We start from the raw sequence: 18,132 nt of genomic DNA, 5'->3' as shown, positions 1-18,132 counted from the left end.
TTTCTGGATAGCAGTCTTTGTTTTATATTGGAAATACTTTCTTGTCTTATGTTAATTTATGTAGTATTTTATCCTTCAGAATGTTAAAATGTTGATATAATAAAAATTTATTAGTCCTTCCAATATGCCTTTTATCTTTTAAGTGTTATATTAAGAAGTCATATTTATTCTAAATTCATTAATATATTTGCCTAAAATTTATTTTAATACTTTTATAGTTCTGTGTTGTTTTTGAGTTTAGATCTATAAATCAATTGCAATTTACTTTTATGATTCAGAGACACATTCTCTCTGGCTCTGTCATACACATTACAGTGTTCAGTTGAATACATTATTGAATAGTTTATGGTATTGATATTTGGTTATTTAGCTCTTTCTTCTTTAAAGATTTTATTTATTTATTTGAGAGTGGGAGAGAGTGAGCAAGAGAGCACAAGCGGGGCGGTGGGGGGGGTGGCGGTGGCAGAGGCAGAGAGAGAAAGACGAAGGTTCCCCGCTGAGCAAGGAACCCCATGTGGGGCTTGATTCCAGGACCCTGGGATTGTGACCTGAGCCGAAGGCCAATGCTTAACCGACTAAGCCACCCAGGAACCCCTCTTTCTTTTTTTCTAATTCTCTCTTCAGTTAATAGTGATTTATTTAACATATTCTTTAAGTTTTCTATTTTGTTTTTTTTTTTGGTTGTAGAATTTTTATATTGTTCTTAAAAATCTGATTTATTATTTGTTTATACTCTATTACTTATATTTCTAATACCCACATTTAATTTTAAAACATATTAAAGGGCTTATTTTACATCTTGTACCTAAAATATTAATTGTGTATCTAATTTTACATTATGTTTCTTCTGCTCATGGAATCATATTTTCTTGCATGTTTTTTTGAGTTTTGATTGTGAGCTTATATTCCTTAGAACTTAATACTTGGGAATTTCTTGAGGTCTTTGTGATAGGTGGTGGACCCACCTTCCAGCAATATCATCCTACTTTATGGACAATGTAAGAACCTTATAACAGTATGATTTCATTAAACCTCTTTCATTTATGGTTTAACATTTACCATTACATACATTATACTCTACAGTATTGTAATTTTTGTTTGAAACAGTCAAGCCTTTTTAGGAAACTTACAGTCTCTTTGTCTCTTGCTCTCATTCTCTCTTTGTATGTATGTGTTTTGAAGATATAAAAAATTTGTTTTATATTTACCCATGTATTTATTCTTTTTTGGTGTTGTTCATTCTTTTGTGCTAATCCATGGTTCAGGCTGGTATCATTTTCCCTTACTCTTTTAGATTTTTTATCTCTATGAGATTGTTTTTATTTCATCTTCATTTTCAAAGGAGATTTTTCTTGGAAATGAATTCCAAGTTGCCAGCCTTTTTCTTTCAGTATTTTGGTAGATATTCTTCCATTGCCACTTGTTTCTGGTTAGATATCAGATGAAATTCATACAGTTGTTTACTGAATGTGTTTTTCTTTCTCTGCTTTTAAGAGTTGGATCCTTAACCGACTGAGCTGCCCAGGCACCCTGGGTTGACAGTTTTGTTTTGCTTTGTTTTTCACTGCTTTTGGAAAGTTTTCTGTGATTTTCTCTTCCAATATTCGTTCTCATCCACTCTCTTTCCTCTCCTTTTCAGACTCCAATTATACAGAAATTGAACAAGTTTTTTTCCCTTAGATCTCCCTTCATTTTCATAACTGCTTTCATTCCTTCTATTTTCTATTCATGTCTTTAAAGTCATTGAAGTTTTACCCTCTCAATTCCAGTCTGCTTTGAAATATATTGAATTCAACATTATCAATGTCACATTTTTTTCATTTCTACCATTTACATTTGTTTTTTAAATAATTTCCATGACTTTGTTAAAATATTGCTATCTCTTTACATATGTTATCATTTTCATTAACTCCTTTAGCATTTTGAACATAGCAATTTTAAACTCTCCATCTGATCATCCCAGCATCTTTTTCATTTTGGTCTCTGATTTTATTGATTCTTAACTTTCTTAATCATAAATCATATTTTTAGGTTTTTTTTTTTTTAGTGTACCTTGTGCTTTTTTTTTTTTTTTATTGTGTGCTGGATATTTTGTCTTGTAGCAAATGAAGTTAATCTTTTTTTTTTTTTAAAGATTTTATTTATTTATTCATTCGACAGAGATAGAGACAGCCAGCGAGAGAGGGAACACAAGCAGGGGGAGTGGGAGAGGAAGAAGCAGGCTCATAGCGGAAGAGCCTGATGTGGGGCTCGATCCCATAACGCCAGGATCACACCCTGAGTTGAAGGCAGACGCTTAACCGCTGTGCCACCCAGGCGCCCCGCAAATGAAGTTAATCTTATTTTCAGAAAGGGCGTGACCCTTTGTCAGGTTTCTAGAGTAGGAGTGAGGTCAGTCTAATTTATAGTTGAGCAGGTTTGGGCTTTGTTGCAGCTTTAGTTTGACTCAATCCACTCTGGTTTCAGATGTTTTGAGGATAGGATCAGGATTTTTTTCTTCAGCAGTGTCTGTTTTCTGAGCACTACGGAACCTCTAGCATCTGTCTGCTTTTCACAGCTGAGGTGGCAGCTTTTAGAACTATAGAAGATCTGTCCTTGCTTTAGAGTCTAGCTGCCTGGATTTGGGGTTCCTGGAGAGTTTTCTTTTCTCTCCAGGTCTACTTCTTTTTACACCTCAAGAGAATTATTGACAGATCTCTATTTTGTCTCTGCTAAACCACCACACCCGGATCCTTCACTGGCAATGTTATGTATAAGTTGTCTAGAACCACAATTAACTTTTCACATATCTAACCACTGTTCTTCTTATATTGTGTTTATGGAATGCTTTACATTTATTAACTCATTTAGGGAAGTAGTATTTCCCCTCTTTTTACAGGTAACATATCTGAAGCAAGGTCATGCCATTAGTAAATGGCAGAACTATGATTTTGAACCCTGACCATCTGTAGTTCATTGAATATCAGGATAAAGCCTGGTTCTCTAGTGTTACTGTTGTTCCTGTCAGTTAAATTGGACTCATGTAGCCTGAGGTTAGACTGCACAGACTAACTGAAACGTTGCTTTTGCCTAAAATGGTATCATTCTTTGAAAGAAGAAGTGGAGGTAAATTTAATGATCTCATACCAGTGAGAAGTTTTATTAGCTGGGTGAATGAAACAAACGGGAATACAAATTGTTATATAATACATGCTGCTTGTAACACATTTTTTTAATGATATGGGTTCTTTTGAGGGGATTAGTTAAAAAATGAATTTTTAGTCATTTATAGAAATGAGGAAACGGGGACTTGGTTATTCCTTTTATCATTATCTTCTTCATGGTATGGTTAAGTACACGTAGGTCTTCTCCCCTCCTGAACTGTGAGCCTCCCAGGGCAGGCACACTTTCCTGTTTCTTTGGGCATTCTACTTTGAAATCTTATGCCTTGCTTTGTACTTACAGCCAGAGGATGCTGGAGAAAAGGAGCATGGACTTGTGCTCTGGGAGACCTGAACTTGAACCCCAATTACTCCTTTTGCTGGAGGGTTAGGGGTTGGAAAATTATAGCCTGTGGGCCAAATCCTGCTCAGCACCTGTTTTTGTAAATAACATAGTTATAGGAATACAGCTACACCCCTTTGTTTACATGTTGTCCTGCAGTGTCAGAGTTTAGTTGCCCCAACTGTGTAGTGCAAAGCCTAAATTAGTAAATATCTGGCCATTTACAGATGAAGCTTGATGGCTCCTGGATTGGATGATTTTAGACAAATTACCTAATCTCTTGAATCTTAGTTTCCTCAAAAGTAACTGGGATATATATTACCTAATAAGTTCGTGTGAGGGAAAGAAGGTAAAGTATATGATGTTTCTGGCAGGGTATCTAGAATGAAATAGGCCTTCAATAAAGCTTTTATTCTTCTAACAGAAAATATTTATTATTGATAACCAGTTTAATAAATCAGTGTCCTGAAGGGACTCTAATCACTCCCTATATTCTCATTCAGTTCTTTCACTGAATTAGAATATAAGCAATACTAATACAATTAGTGTATTTGGTAGATATCAACCTTTATGTGTATCAGGCATTGTATGGATTCTTAAGAAAACTTGGGCTCCTTTTCAGGTAGGGATTAACCTTTTAAATTTTAGAATTATCAATTTTGTTGCCTAACAATAAGGTACTATTTAAGAAAGAAAAGAAATGTTTAAAAAGTGTCCTATAGGATATTGCCTTTTATTGGGTTAATAACATAGGCATTTAGTGCAAGTTCATTTACAAATGAATGAATCAAGAAGTTGACATGTTTATGTTTGTGACAGATCAACTAGTTTGCACCATATGAGGGATGATGACTCAAAACAGTGACATAACTGGACATGACTTTTTTCTTTCCTACTTATTTTTTTAAATTGAGTGAATTGAACAGAAACCATGATATATATGACATCATATGTGTATGAAATCATGTAAATAACTACTTGGCCATGAATATTTTTGACTTTTACTAAGAAGTATGATTTTTCAAGTAAATCATGGCAAAAATCCCCCCATGTCAACTCATTGTTTCTTAACTCCATGTTAAGTCACCAGAGCCGGCAACTTCCTTTTCTTAGTGTCCCAGTATGTGAAAATGATCTTTGCAATTTTTTAATCCTTTGGTAATTTTCAAGATTTTCACTTTGCCATATTTTGTCCTTTTCTCATTTATGTAACAAATTCATCTGGAGGATGTATTCTCTATTGGGTATCATAATAGAGAAAGAGTAACCTGACAAATATTTCCATAGCAGTCATCGAGCTCACAGTTTATTCATTCAGCAAAAAGAATTCAACAAATGGTTAAAAAGAGTAATGAGTGAGAAGTAACTGGGCCAGGGGATTAGGAAAGCCTTCTCTGAGGAGTCAACATTTAGGCTGAGATGTCAAGAATGTGTTCAGCGTGAAAAGGAATGGTGTAGGGTGTGTCTGATGTGTCTGGGGGCACAGGGTGTCAGTGCATGGAGAGTAGTACAATTTGAGTCTGGGCAAGGTCCAGGCCTCATGATCCTGGCCTTTTGGGACCATGTTAAGTACTGAGAAGCATTAAAACCCGTTTGGGTGGGTTCTAGGTTGACCTGGGGTGGCTAATTGCAGTAGTTAAGGTCTGCTGAAGGATGCCAGGGGTATCAACTAATGTGGCAGCAGTGATAATGGAGAGAAGAGGGCAGATTTGGACATGGGATTGACAGAACTCAATCAATCCGCTCTAGTATGAGAGGGAAATGATGTCTTCCAGCATGAGCTAGAAAAGGATGATTAATGCCCCTGATAGGAAACAGTGGGGAAGTACAAGCTTGAGAAGGAGACATGAGTTCATTTTTGCATGTGTGTTTGAGATGTCTGTTGAGTGTCAGTCAAACATATCAGGAAATTAATGTTTGAATCACTCCCCGGCCTTTGGAGAGTCAGGGAAGTGGATCAGATGCCCAGCAAGCAGGTGTGGATAGAGAAGCGAATGGAGCCTCGTATAAAAACTACAGTGTTCAAGGAGTGTGAAAGAGATGCCTGTGAAAGGAAGTGGAGGATCAAAAAGAGGTGGAGAAGGACAGTGAAGAGGCATGACAGATCATAGGAGCCACAGGTAGAAGCCGTCAGGCATGATCAGCAATGTTGAATGCCACTTACAGGTCAGGTGAACCAAAGACTTGGAATTATCCATTAGATTTTGTGACATGGAGGTCACTGGTAATCCCAGAAAAAAGCAGTTTCATATTGTGGCAAGTGGAGTCTTCTCAGCCTCACTTAAAACTTCAGTCTGTGTATTCTATTTGAGAGGACCGCTCCCTCCCGTTGTGGTGTCCGCAACACGTGTACCTTTTAATGATCCTCTGCAGGTGCTTTCAAGCACCTTCCATGCTGCTTTGCTGTATTTAACTCTGCTAGCTTGTGCCTTTAGGCTTCTTCTCAGTACTAGTTCCATTAATCAGGCATCTAAAGCTCTTAGAGTCTGAGCTCCTCACCATCCGCAGCTCTCCTTTGCTGCATTCTCACTTTGATACTGACAGCAATGAAAATATTTTACCTCATGTTTTATTTTCAGCTTCTATCTCTCTGTGGAAAGTGTGCTAAATTACTGGGAAAATACTTAAAATCGGTAATGTTTTATAAGTAAATTGTTCTTGAATAATTTGGATATTATTGAATAACTTGAAATACTGAATTTCTCATTTTTAATGTTTGGGCTGAATTTTTACTTCCATTGTGTGCTTCATCAAAACTATTATGGAAGGGCCTCTAGAATCTGGCTGTTATAGAGAAAAGCCATCGAGTTATCTCCTCGAGCTGAGTTTTTAATGGATTCAGATGTATATACATATACAGGGCAGCTTTTGCTACTCTAACTTTTAATAACAACCCAGGAAATTTCAAATAGATGTGCAGAGAGTTTCCAGACACATAAAACCATTGAACATTTCTGGTTGTTTGCTTTTTGTGTGCCTGTTAGGAGTTACACAGGCATATTGATTCTCCTCTGTTGTTTTGGTGTTGCTCTCCTCCGAAAAATTAAAGCTATAGAGTTTTTGACACTCCATTATTAATAATAGATAAGTTAAAGGGATTCTCCCTAAAGTTAGGCAAAACTTCAGTTAAAGAAAGTCACCTTGGAGAACCAATAAAGAAATTTTATGTATATAGCTTGGTGAGGGAAAAACCCCCAAATAACCTATAGTTATTTTAAAAAATTTATTAATGCAATAAATTGGGAGGACATCTATTAATGCTTGAGGATGAAAATAAAATAAAATGACTTAGGTATTTAATTTAAAAATTCTAGGTCAGCAAAAGGCATCGCATTACTCTCTGGTCCTGTTTTCTTATGGACTTTTCATAGGACTGTAGTGAGAAATATAAACAAAGTCTGTATTTGTGGTAAAGGGAGTCAATCATCTTGGAGTGAAACAGTCTGTGTCAATCTAAGACATAAAAGTGCCCCAAATATAAATTTATTTGGGGAGAAGAAAGGAAAACATTTCATGGTGCTTTTTTCTGGGGGTGGATAGCCTGGGTTTATCAGTACAGTTTTTCCAACACCATTTGCCCACCCACAGAAAGACCCAAATGATATTTTTATGAAAAGAGTATCTTTCAAAAAGAGTTTCCTGCTAATCCTTATTGCAGAATGAAGCCTGCCAATACTCTATTTTGTAGTTATCCTGTGTACACAAATGGATTCCCAGAGTACAAGAAGACTCAGTCATATGTGTATTCTCTGTTCTAGAATTCTAGTAAATACTCTCCAGGCTTCCTGGTGCTCTGTGTCACAGCTCTCCCCCAGAGATGGCAAGTGAACACGATACCAGGGTAATAATGATTCCCTATAGGATATATGTATCAAGAATATTTTTGTGTGTACTCTCACTTTCCCTCCCTTCTTTTTCCTTTCCTTTCTTGAACTGCTCAGAGATAGGCCTTCATGAAATTCCTGATGGTTTTAATTTTAAAATAAAAAATTAGAACTTACGGGAATATTTAGATAAATAGTAATGATGTCTGTTAAATGAGTCTGATAATTGTGTGGTATTTTTTTTCTCCTAGGAGTGCTGTCTTTGCAATTTGAGAGGGGGTGCTCTTAAAGAAACAAAGAACAATAAGTAAGTAATGTGTTAATTGTGTTCAGTTTTATTGTTTCCTTCTCTCTAGAGTGTTGAACCTCAGGGTGGACAGTTTGCTGTCTTACCTCTCATTATTGGACACATTGTTCCAAAGCTTTTGTTGTCCAGATCTGAGGTTGGGATTCTGTGCATGACTTCAGAGACTGTTACTGACAGCACGTTCACCTCTGCTGGTTGAAGGTGGTCTAAGCCTTGCTTCTGTCCGTGTCTTTGACACCCATGAAGAATAACCCCACTTTTACTAATGGCAGTTTTAAAGTGAAGGCAGCCCATATCATGTAGGTGCCACTGGAATCCTGGTGTTTAATGTGATGAATCCTATTAGTCTAATAAAAACAGTGTGCCTGAAAACAGTGAAATCTGTTACCTTCAGATAAATAAAATCAATCATAGTCATAACATTAAAACAAAACAATTTACTTTGAAAACTAGCAAATTGACAAGAAAGTATATGTACTAAAATAGAAACATAGGAAGGAAAAACATTGATTTTAAGATCTAAAGGGGACGGTTGGAGAATATGAAGAGAATCTTGAGAGTCAGAAATGAACATAAAAGAAAAGTAATCTGGTTTTTAATGTGGTTGTTGAAATATATTTTTGCATAAATTTTATTTTCATGACCCAATTTTAGTATTTAAAATGAGACCAGAGCATATTAAAGATCCCTTTGGAAATAGGAAAATGTAGAAATGATAGAGGCAGAGGTGGTATTAAAGGGCCAAATCCAGCCCCGAGATATGTTTTAGTTGACTGACACACCATTTTATAAATTTGATGCAAATTTAAAAAGTTGAGAGATTTTGTACAAAAATCCATATTTTTATCTGTACTTGAAGAATAATTGTGCGTCTCTCTATGTCAATAACATGTTGGGATGAGGACCTGGCCTAAATGGGACAGATGATCCCCAGATTACCATGATTTACCAATATATTTGCTTACCTCCTGCCTGGCCCTGCGGCCATTGGAGTTGGGACCCATGGTATATAATGTAATGATCGAATTAACATAACTATGTGCATGTGCACATGTTTCAGATGGCTTACAAGGAAGAGTGAAGGCGTTTATCATTCCTGTGTTGGTAAAGTTTAGTCTAATAGACTTATTTTTGCTTAACTTTAGGTCTTCCTCTTTTAGTGTCAGTTAATGTGATTGGCACTTATACCAAAAAGTGTTGCTAGGACAGGATAATGTACAGGTCATGCAGACTATGAGCTACTTTAGGTGATTCCTGTATAGACAGAGGTGGTAAGAACTTCTCTTCCTACCCTTGGTCTAGGACAGAAAGGAACAGTGTTTACTACAGGATTATAGTATTCATTAGATTTGAAAGAATGCCCTGATGGGGTTGACACTTGTCCTCTCTTCCTGTGGTCTTTAAAGGCAGGATGGAGTCTTATGTTGTTTGAGCGACATGCTCTTTGACTTAAAAATAGGTTGATGGATATGATAATTCCTTCAAGATGTCTTTAAACCTTTAGAGTCTTTATATTTACTTGGGGCATGACATTTATGAGAAACTAAATAGTGTTAATGGGGATGTCATTTTTCTGGGATAATTCAGAATTTGAAAGGAGGTATTTGGCTTTAAGTAGGAAAGGAGAGAACCAACTAAATTTCATTCCTCCTTATCTCTGGGTTCTTTTGGTTATAGTAGGATTGCAATGAGCAACAATTTAATTGAAGACTTAATCAGTGTTAATTCTTTTAGAAGACTTTACTATTCTAGTTTTTGTGACACTTATATTATGTAAAAAGATTATATGCCATATCCAATTCATACCTTTTATTAATTGAACTAATCTTTTGCCACATATTAATTAGCTTAATTATATTAAACACCTGTTATATTTCAGTACCAAATGAAATAGCAAACCTACATTTCAGTATTTTGCAGAGCCAGTGTAGAAAAATACTGTATATTGATAGGATTGAGTCTTTGGTCTTCACCCCATTCTTCATGGTGCAGTGGTGGGCAGGTGTGGTACAGATCTATCCAGGTACACCCAAGAGTTTTAAAATTCAGAGTCTGTTTGTGACGGTTTTAGGCTTTTGGTTTTCTTTCTTGTCTGTGTATTTACTCTCTGTGAGAATTGCCACCGCCTAGCTGAAGTATACAGTATCTAAGTTTAGGGAACTTTTTCTCATATTTCATGTCTCCTTTCCTGTAGGTGGGCCCATGTCATGTGTGCCGTTGCGGTCCCAGAAGTTCGATTCACTAATGTCCCAGAGAGGACACAGATAGACGTAGGCAGAATACCTTTACAGAGGTTAAAATTGGTGAGTGGCAAAGCCTCGTTTTTACCTCATGAATTAGTGTTAATTTGAAGTTCTATTTCTTTTAAAATCACATTCTCAAGATAATTTTTCTCTCACCTTCCTTTCATTATTCTACCCTTTTTTCCCTTTAGCCTACGTTTACTTATCTGTACATATTCTTTTCATATTTTATTGTAAGTATGATATAACCTTCCTCAGTTCTGTTTGAAATGAGGCAAAGGAATACTCCTTTTTCTGGATTAGTGTGAATTTTCAAACCATGGTTTGTTAGTAATATACTTGAATTATCTATCTATACTTAAATTGTTTAGTTGTTCTCTCTGGCCTCTCTTTGGTTGGTCTTGACTTAGCAAATTCACCTAACCTGATTCCATCATCTCTTCACTAAGAGATTTGTAGAGAAATAGAAAAACTTTTATTATTACCAAGGGATTTTTTTCATTTACAAATAGATACAAGTCATTTAATTTGCCAAACTCTTTGGCTGATTATCTTCTGACTGGTTTAGAAACTTTCATAAAAATCTTCCTACTGGTTCTCTTTGTTAAGAATATTTTTCATTCCAAGGATAGGCCTTTCAGTCCTCAACACTGAAGTTCTGTTAAAGTGTGAGCCAAGAAAGCATTAGTTTAGGCCCTTAAATTTCATATTTAATGATAATTTTCTCTAATGTTCCATTGCGTGATTTTAAAATACTGGAGTGTGTTTTACATGTGGACTTAATTCCCTAGAATTTCTTCAGAACTTGTTATTTTTAACTTGAGGTCTTTCCACTATAGAATATTTTGGGCACTGTAGCAATAACTTTCTACCCAACTATTAACTTGTTACCAGTGTCTTCCCCATCAGGGAGCTGGGCATATTGTCTCTGGACCTCTGTCACAGGCACTTAGAATCTACAGTCTTTCATTCTCAGAAAAGGGCAATCGTACACTGTTGTTTTCCATTATAGCTGCATCAAGAATTTCACATTGCTAGAAAATACATGGTACTTTACAGACCTGATGATTGTCATTGGCAGGTTTGAGTGGTAGCACCAGGATGCCCAGGATATGGTAATGGAAATTTTGTGAATGAAATGGGTCATGTAAATGACCCTTTAAAGCTCACAGTAATTCAGAAGAGAGTAAAAAGTTCTTTTGCTCCTGGACTTCATAGGAAAGTTTGAAATCTTGTATCTTGGTCACCAGTTAAAAAAAACCACGTACCAATGAGAAACAAACAAAAAACATTTGCAAGAATTAGGTCTGTGAGATAGGATATTTTAAAAATGTTGAGTTCATCACATGTTGAAGAATTTAATGTTTAGTATGACAAATATTAACAAATGTCATACATTTTAATTTTTTTCTAATTTACAAGTAGTATGTATTTCCAAAATTTCCAGCACTGCATTTAACAATCATCTTTGGTTCTCTTTCCTGAAAGATGACTTCTGTTACCAGTTTAATGCTCTGATGCTTTCCTTTAAGGACTTATATCCTGGCTAACTAGTACATGAATGCTGATTTACTGTTACACCAGTCCCAGAGGGGTTTAAGGGAACAGCACAGAAGCACAACAGGCGATCATTTCCATGCCGTTCAGAAAGTTGTACTTAGAAATCTGACATCTACAGCGGCAAAGCTTACTGTTTTCTTCTCAGTGCTATGCCTCACCTTGACTGTGTATGTCACATGCTCTTTACAGAATGTTTACATCCTCAAACAACTGATACCTTGAAAAGCATAGGTTTTGACTGAATTTAAGATCACCTGAAGTCTACTTCTAATGAGCTGTTTATTGACATATTTGGGTGAAATTAGCAGGCTATAGATCAGATTTTCTGTTTTTAATAGTTTTATATGCATGGAGAGTTTCTTGGTATTAAGTGGTACTTATCAAAATCCTCACAGTGGTTAAGTGGGAAAATACAAGAAGAAACTTCATTTTTTGGGGAAAGAAATCACTCAAAAATTCTGTTACACTTTGAAAGTGGGCAACAACCAAAATTCTAGATGACTTTTTTACCAAGAATTGTCAAGAAAGCACCATCACTGTGGTGAATCTCCCATCGCATAGCGTCTGTGCACCAGTCTCACCAGTCTTTCTCACTTAGTGATCGGTCTCAGATGGGCTGGCTTTGAACAACAAAATTTACACATGATCACTTCTGTGTGGCATGGCATGCACCCTTCCGGGGAATGGGATGCTCTGCCTTATATGTACAGTCAAGGGTATGCTTTCCTGACATTAGTATTCTTTTAAAGTTTAATCTATTGGTACATGGCCAACATTAGATGTCAGTATCAATTTATTTCACCAAACCACTATTACCTTACCTTGCCAGGTACTTACTGTATATTTACAAATAAGACATCGTTCCTGTCTTTTAGCATTTTACAGTCTAGATAGGCTTTCTCAACTTTGGCTCTGTTGACCTTTTAGACAATTTTTTTGTTCTGGGTGATGTCATGTGCATTGTAGATTGCGGCATCCCTCACCAAACAGACAATGCCAGATACCTTTTGGGAGGCACTATCATTCCCATTTGAAAACCTACCCACTGGCCCATAGGGAAGATGTACACATAAAGAGGAAATTTTAACTTTAATCATTTTCAGACAGAATATCTTGGATGAAAGAAGTAAGTTGGAGACTGAGAGAATAGAAATTCTTAATTGTTTTTATAAACAATCCTAGCGAATTTTGGGGGGGGGAATTGTTTAAATTTATTTGTCGATAAAGTAATGAAATTCAGCAACATATGTGTATATTTACTACTGTATAATTATTATATAACCTGATTATTTTAACATTACTTGTTCTTATAAAAATCGAACAACCTTGAGTAGTAATCAGGTGATGTGTATGTGTGCCCGTGCGCACACACAAAGTAATTTTGAGTAAATATCTATGGAATAAAAGGCAGCAAATTGTTATTATTTCTGCTTTTGACTAAAAATTATTGTGGCTGGAGGGTTTGATAACACGATACCAATGGCATCTGCCTTTTTATGGTTTCCTCTTTAAAAGTTGTGGTGGTAAAGTTATGCACAAGTCTTTGTTTGTATAAGGTGCTCCAAAAACCAAGCGTTGACCCATGAAGCAGCAAGGGGAACTCTTGAGCCTCTCCCCATGCCCACTAGGTGGTGCTGCTGTACCAATTTTTCATCCCATTGCCCTTAAATCACCTCCCTAACAAGTGCCTATTCAGAGTCCTGCCCACATTTGTAGAGGTGTGTGTGTGTGTGTGTGTGTGTGTGTGTGTGTGTGTGTGTGTGTGTGTGTTTGAGAGCAAGACAGAGAGACGGAGAGATGGCACTAGGAAAGGGAACGTGCTACCGGCTGTGCATTCAAAGTGCTGAATTCCAGAGGGCAATTTTTTAGTTCAGTTTTCATTTAGCTTTATGAAAAGAACAGCTTTCCCTTGGGGCAAGTTAGTGTTTTTCTGTATAAGTACTAAGCAACACTAGTAACAGCTAGTAACTGCAAGAGCTTAAAGAACAGCTGATGGCAAACATAAGTTTAAAATGCCTTCTGACGTATGAAAGCAGTATATTTAAAAAAATGATCATTATTATTAATCTTTCTTGAACATGGAATACTGGAATTTGTGTAGAGGTATTTGAATGTTTTGGTGATACTATTGTTAGCCTTTTATTTATTCATTGGTTCAACTTGCAGCTTTTGAAGTACCTCTCTGTACAATTATTTGTGTAGGAAGATTTTTTTTTGTAAAGGATATAAGATTCGTTTACTTTAGTAGATTTTCCCTCTTATTTGTAATGACCATTTTCTAAAAAGAGGCAGCAAGTGGAAAACAACTGTTTCAGTGCTCATCAGTGGATTATGTTGATCCTAAAATGGTGTGTGCTTTTATGAAGAAACTATCTCATCCAGCCACCTTGTTCAGTAAAATCACAGGTGTGGTCTCTGCTCATTAGATAATTAAATGGTCAACAATGATGACACTAGACTGTGTGGTTGATAATTTTTTTAAAAGCCGAACAAACTTTTCCAGTACCTTCTCCACTCTCCAGTGAACATCCGAGCATTGGTGCCTGGCAGGACAGTGCTACCCCCACCTGACCAGTGGGCTCAGAGATAGCCGGGGGAGGGGTTTGTGTGAAGTGCTGAAGACATTGCTACCCCCACCTGACCAGTGGGCTCAGAGATAGCCGGGCGAGGGGTTTGTGTGAAGTCACAGGTGATGGGTGTGCCTGAAGACAAAACAGGGAACAACTAACTCCACGTCATACAGAGTTTACAATCTATGCAATCATTTCCTTTTCTTAATTCCTTCCCTCTTGTTTTCTCTACTAATATGATTGGTTAGCCGCAGTCATAATTGAATCTCTGGAAGAGGAGCAAAATTGTGCAAAGATGAGAATACAAGAAAAGGAAATAGAGATAAAACACACATGAAGTTAGAATGTCTTTTTTTTTTTCACGATGGAAAAAATATAGGTAAAAATTATCAGGAAGAAGAGTTAAGGACAGAAATTTAGAGAGGACAAACAATATATTCTTTTTATAGTAGAATCACACAGAAGACAGCAGTATTGTCTGCTGAAATAATCTTCAGTATCAGTGTTATCTTTTGGAAGCAGATCACCAAAAAAAATCTTTAAATTCGATTATAAAATTTAAGGAAAGAACATTTTAAGAACCCAACAAAAGGAGTAAAACAGCATGAAGTTCTGGTATTTGTTATTACTTACCATGAATGTGTATTACATACGTCGATCCCTTCTTGAAGATTAAGTTAACTAAATATCTGTGGAATTGATATGAATAAAACAGCAAGGCAGGTTTGTGGATTCTTAAAAATCTTGGAAAATTGTAGCAGACCTTCGATGCAGTCATTAGTGTAAAATTGTTTTCCTATTTGAAGAGGAAGTTCTCAAATAGAAATGCTGTAAGACTATTTAAATTTTAAATTGCATGTATCAAAGCAAATGATGTTTATCTTGATCGCTGTCATTGCATCAAAACCGTGGTTGTTTGTTGACCACACATCCATCCTTACAGTGGCATAGCACAGTGCCTTTGGTTTCTTTGTCTGTGGATAGTCCTAAGATTTTTACATTTGAAATCCTATTTTTGCAACCAAATAGAGGGAGAAATGAATTTTGGAATAGCTGAAGTTGCCCCCAGGCCTTCAGTGACCTCCGATGTGTATTTGACGAGTGAACCAAGCACACAGGCACAAGTGTTCTCTGAGTGAAGAACATTATTTTGAAAAAGAATTTACAATGCAGTGATGACTGAGCTACAAGCCTTTCAGTATCTGGCCGAGACCAACTATTCTGCCTAGAAGCCTCTATACACTTTAAAATTTGTACCTGAAGGCAAATAATAGTGAACTTGAAAGCCAGAGATTATAGTTTTGAAAGGTACATCAATTCTGAAAATAGAGTGGTTTCACTGTGGTATTCCAGCTGAAAAGTTGAATGAAGGGGAAAAAAAAATACATCCAGGCTTTCTATTTCTTAGAAAAAAGCACTTGTTCTCTTGCTAACTGGCTTATGTTATCAGATGTATTGAATACTAAAAATAGAATTACTGAGAGAGAGGGATGGGGTCTGCCTCATGTGCTGTCACCCTCAGCCCTATTTAGTTAATGTTACAGCAACGTTAGAGATCAGCTTCACTTTCTTTCTAGAGGAATCACAGGTGTATTTGACAGAGCCTGTGTTAATGCATTTTGGGAAATGTAAAGACATTATTGATTATCTTTCATCACTTTAAAAGAGAAAAGTAGCATTCTAAAGGCAATCAAAAAACGTCATTAGGTCCCACATTAACACGTGTACTGTTTTATCCACATTTTCAGTTATGTTTAAAGACAAAGAGGAATTCTAAGAAAATACTAAACATTGACCATGATGACTGACTTTATTGTTTAAATGCAGCTGAGGAAAAATTTGCTCTTAATAAAGTGAACCACTGAAGGAGGAATAAGTTATACTACAGATGAAATAATTGTGTAGTGTGTAGGGTCCTATTATTTAATAAATTCAGTATGAAATCTATAATGTCATTAAGACCATTCTTCAGAATTTCAACATACATTGTATCCTCAACTTTGTAAGATTTTTAAATAAGTTTAGTGTAAAAACATGTATATTAGTAGCTGTATAGTACTTAACTGTCAGAATGATTTGCTACAGGGACTAGATCCTATTGCAAGTTGTCAAATTTGTATATTGCTGTAATACCAAACCATAAAATCTTTTGAGTAAAATGGAAAATGTCAGATAGGCATGACTACAGATAATATACTTTCTGAAGGCTGTAGACATCTATAGGAGAAAACGTGTAAATGCATGAAATGTTATCTTGTTACTATGGATTTTCTTTATCTGCTGAGAGAAAACCCTGAGGCAAAAGAAAATTGATTGGAATCTTTAAATTTTTAGTTTTGAACTCATTTTTCCTGGGGACTAATTTTAAACATTATTAGATAAGTAGAATTTCATATAATCCATGATTCAAGAATATTGTAGGAGAGTAATCTTATTTTTTAGCTTGCATTGCTGAATGGTTCATTTTTTCCCCCTGATTTTGTCTGTGTGAGTAGTGATTACTGACAGATCTTTTAATTGAATTAGTGAGCTGGGGTTGGGGTTCCAGAGATGGGATCACCCCCTTCACTCCAACATTGGGCCAGTTCCAACGAACACATGCCATACTGAGGCAGCTGCTAGATGGCTCTAAACAATCTATAGGGTTTTGCTTGGTCAGTAGTGAATGATAGCAGAGAGATTATAGTTTTTGAAAGGTATAGTCATTATGGTAAGACAGTGGATTCATTTTTATCTGTTGTTCTTTTAATATTTTAGTATTAATTAGGTTGTTTATTCCCTCAAAAGGGCATTCTTAAAAATCCACAAAAATAAGTTATTTAACATATGACTGTGGTGATATATTTTAGGTGTGCTTTCTCAATTTAATGATGTCATTTTCTAACATGAGCTCATATATACAGGTATCAGCACAGTTTAAGCCAGCCACAGTTTGGACCTATTGATTTAAATATGAAAGGGTCTTAGCATTCATCTGTATTACTGTTTGGATCATGTAATTCTAAGTCTCTGTTACATTGAGATTAAGACTGAGTCCAGTGTCCTCCACTTAGGCAAGCTTACCATGCAGACTACTCTCTCTTAACCTCATCTATAAACTGGGGTGGTTGTGAGGATGAGGTAAGAAAGTGAAGGGCCTGGAATACAGTTGTCTTTAAAGTAGGTCATTGCTTATGGCTAATGATTCATAGGTCTCTGTGAGCTGCCTTTTGACCAATCAGGAACAGAGCAGATAAATATTTCTACTCCAGGCGGAGTAGGTTCCTGGTGCTCTTTCATATATTTATTCATTCATTTGTTCAATAAATATTTGTTTAGGGTTGGCTGTGTGGTTTGGTGATAGATTTTATTTCATTTCTATTTTAATAGGTATTACAGAATAATGGAAGTTATTGAACATTAGGCAAGCAATTGCAAAGCAGTATGTAAAGATCTAGTGCAGTAAAAATCTGGAACGCAGTGGAGGACCTTACTAGATTTGAGGTATTAGGTTTGGTAACACAGAGGTGGAGAAAAACTTCCTAGAAGAAGCAATGCCTAATAATGCTTCATGTGAGACCTGAAGATGAGAAGAGCTAGCTGGAGGAGGGGTCAGTATGTTTAGTAGCCTGGAAGTGGGAGGAAATTGTGAAGTCTAGGAAATGAAATTTCAGTAGAGCTGGAACATGAAGTATGAAGAGGGAGAGAAGAGTCTTGAGGAGAGAAAGCCTCAGATGAGCTAGAACTGTGCTGTCCAGCATGGTAGCCTCTGGCCACTTATGGCTGTTGAGCACATGCAATGTGGTTGGTTAGTGTTATTGAAGAACTGAATTTAAACAACTTTGGGGCTTTTTTTTGGTTCTCATTCACATCCACACACCTCCCACTGCCTTTCCAGCTGATCCTCCAGAAGTTTAGGCCTAACCACAGATATTGAGCAACAGCATGCAGGTCCTGTGTAACACCTAGCCCTGAAATATGCCTCTGTTGTACAGTGCTCACAATGGTTCTGCTTCTCTAAGTGAACCCTGATTCAAACACCTCCCAATTCATTTCCACTCCTCTTATGTAGCTTGAAGCAGGTGGGTAAAGGACTAATGTTGGCAGGAACTATATTTTCACACTATCCTTTTATTTTAAATTTTATTTAATTTTAAATAAGCTAA

At 36.3% G+C, this 18,132-nt stretch overlaps 1 protein-coding gene across 4 annotated transcripts in view; it reads left to right on the top strand.

Annotated features, from left to right (window-relative positions):
- The window catches only part of KDM4C (lysine demethylase 4C), a 436,152-nt gene that overhangs the window by 304,961 nt on the left and 113,059 nt on the right, over nt 1–18,132 (top strand). For all 4 annotated transcript variants that reach the window (XM_045780262.2, XM_087869653.1, XM_087869652.1 and 1 more), the window contains 2 exons: nt 7,559–7,614; nt 9,809–9,917. In XM_045780262.2, the coding sequence (XP_045636218.1) occupies nt 7,559–7,614; nt 9,809–9,917 (165 nt within the window). The remainder of the gene's footprint in view (nt 1–7,558; nt 7,615–9,808; nt 9,918–18,132) is intronic.

The sequence above is a fragment of the Ursus americanus genome, chromosome 18 (assembly GCF_024610735.1).
Source record: "Ursus americanus isolate L20-20 chromosome 18, mUrsAme1.1.p, whole genome shotgun sequence".
NCBI lineage: Eukaryota > Metazoa > Chordata > Mammalia > Carnivora > Ursidae > Ursus > Ursus americanus.
Note: the sequence above shows the minus strand (reverse complement) of the source record. Positions and strands in the feature narration are given on the sequence as shown.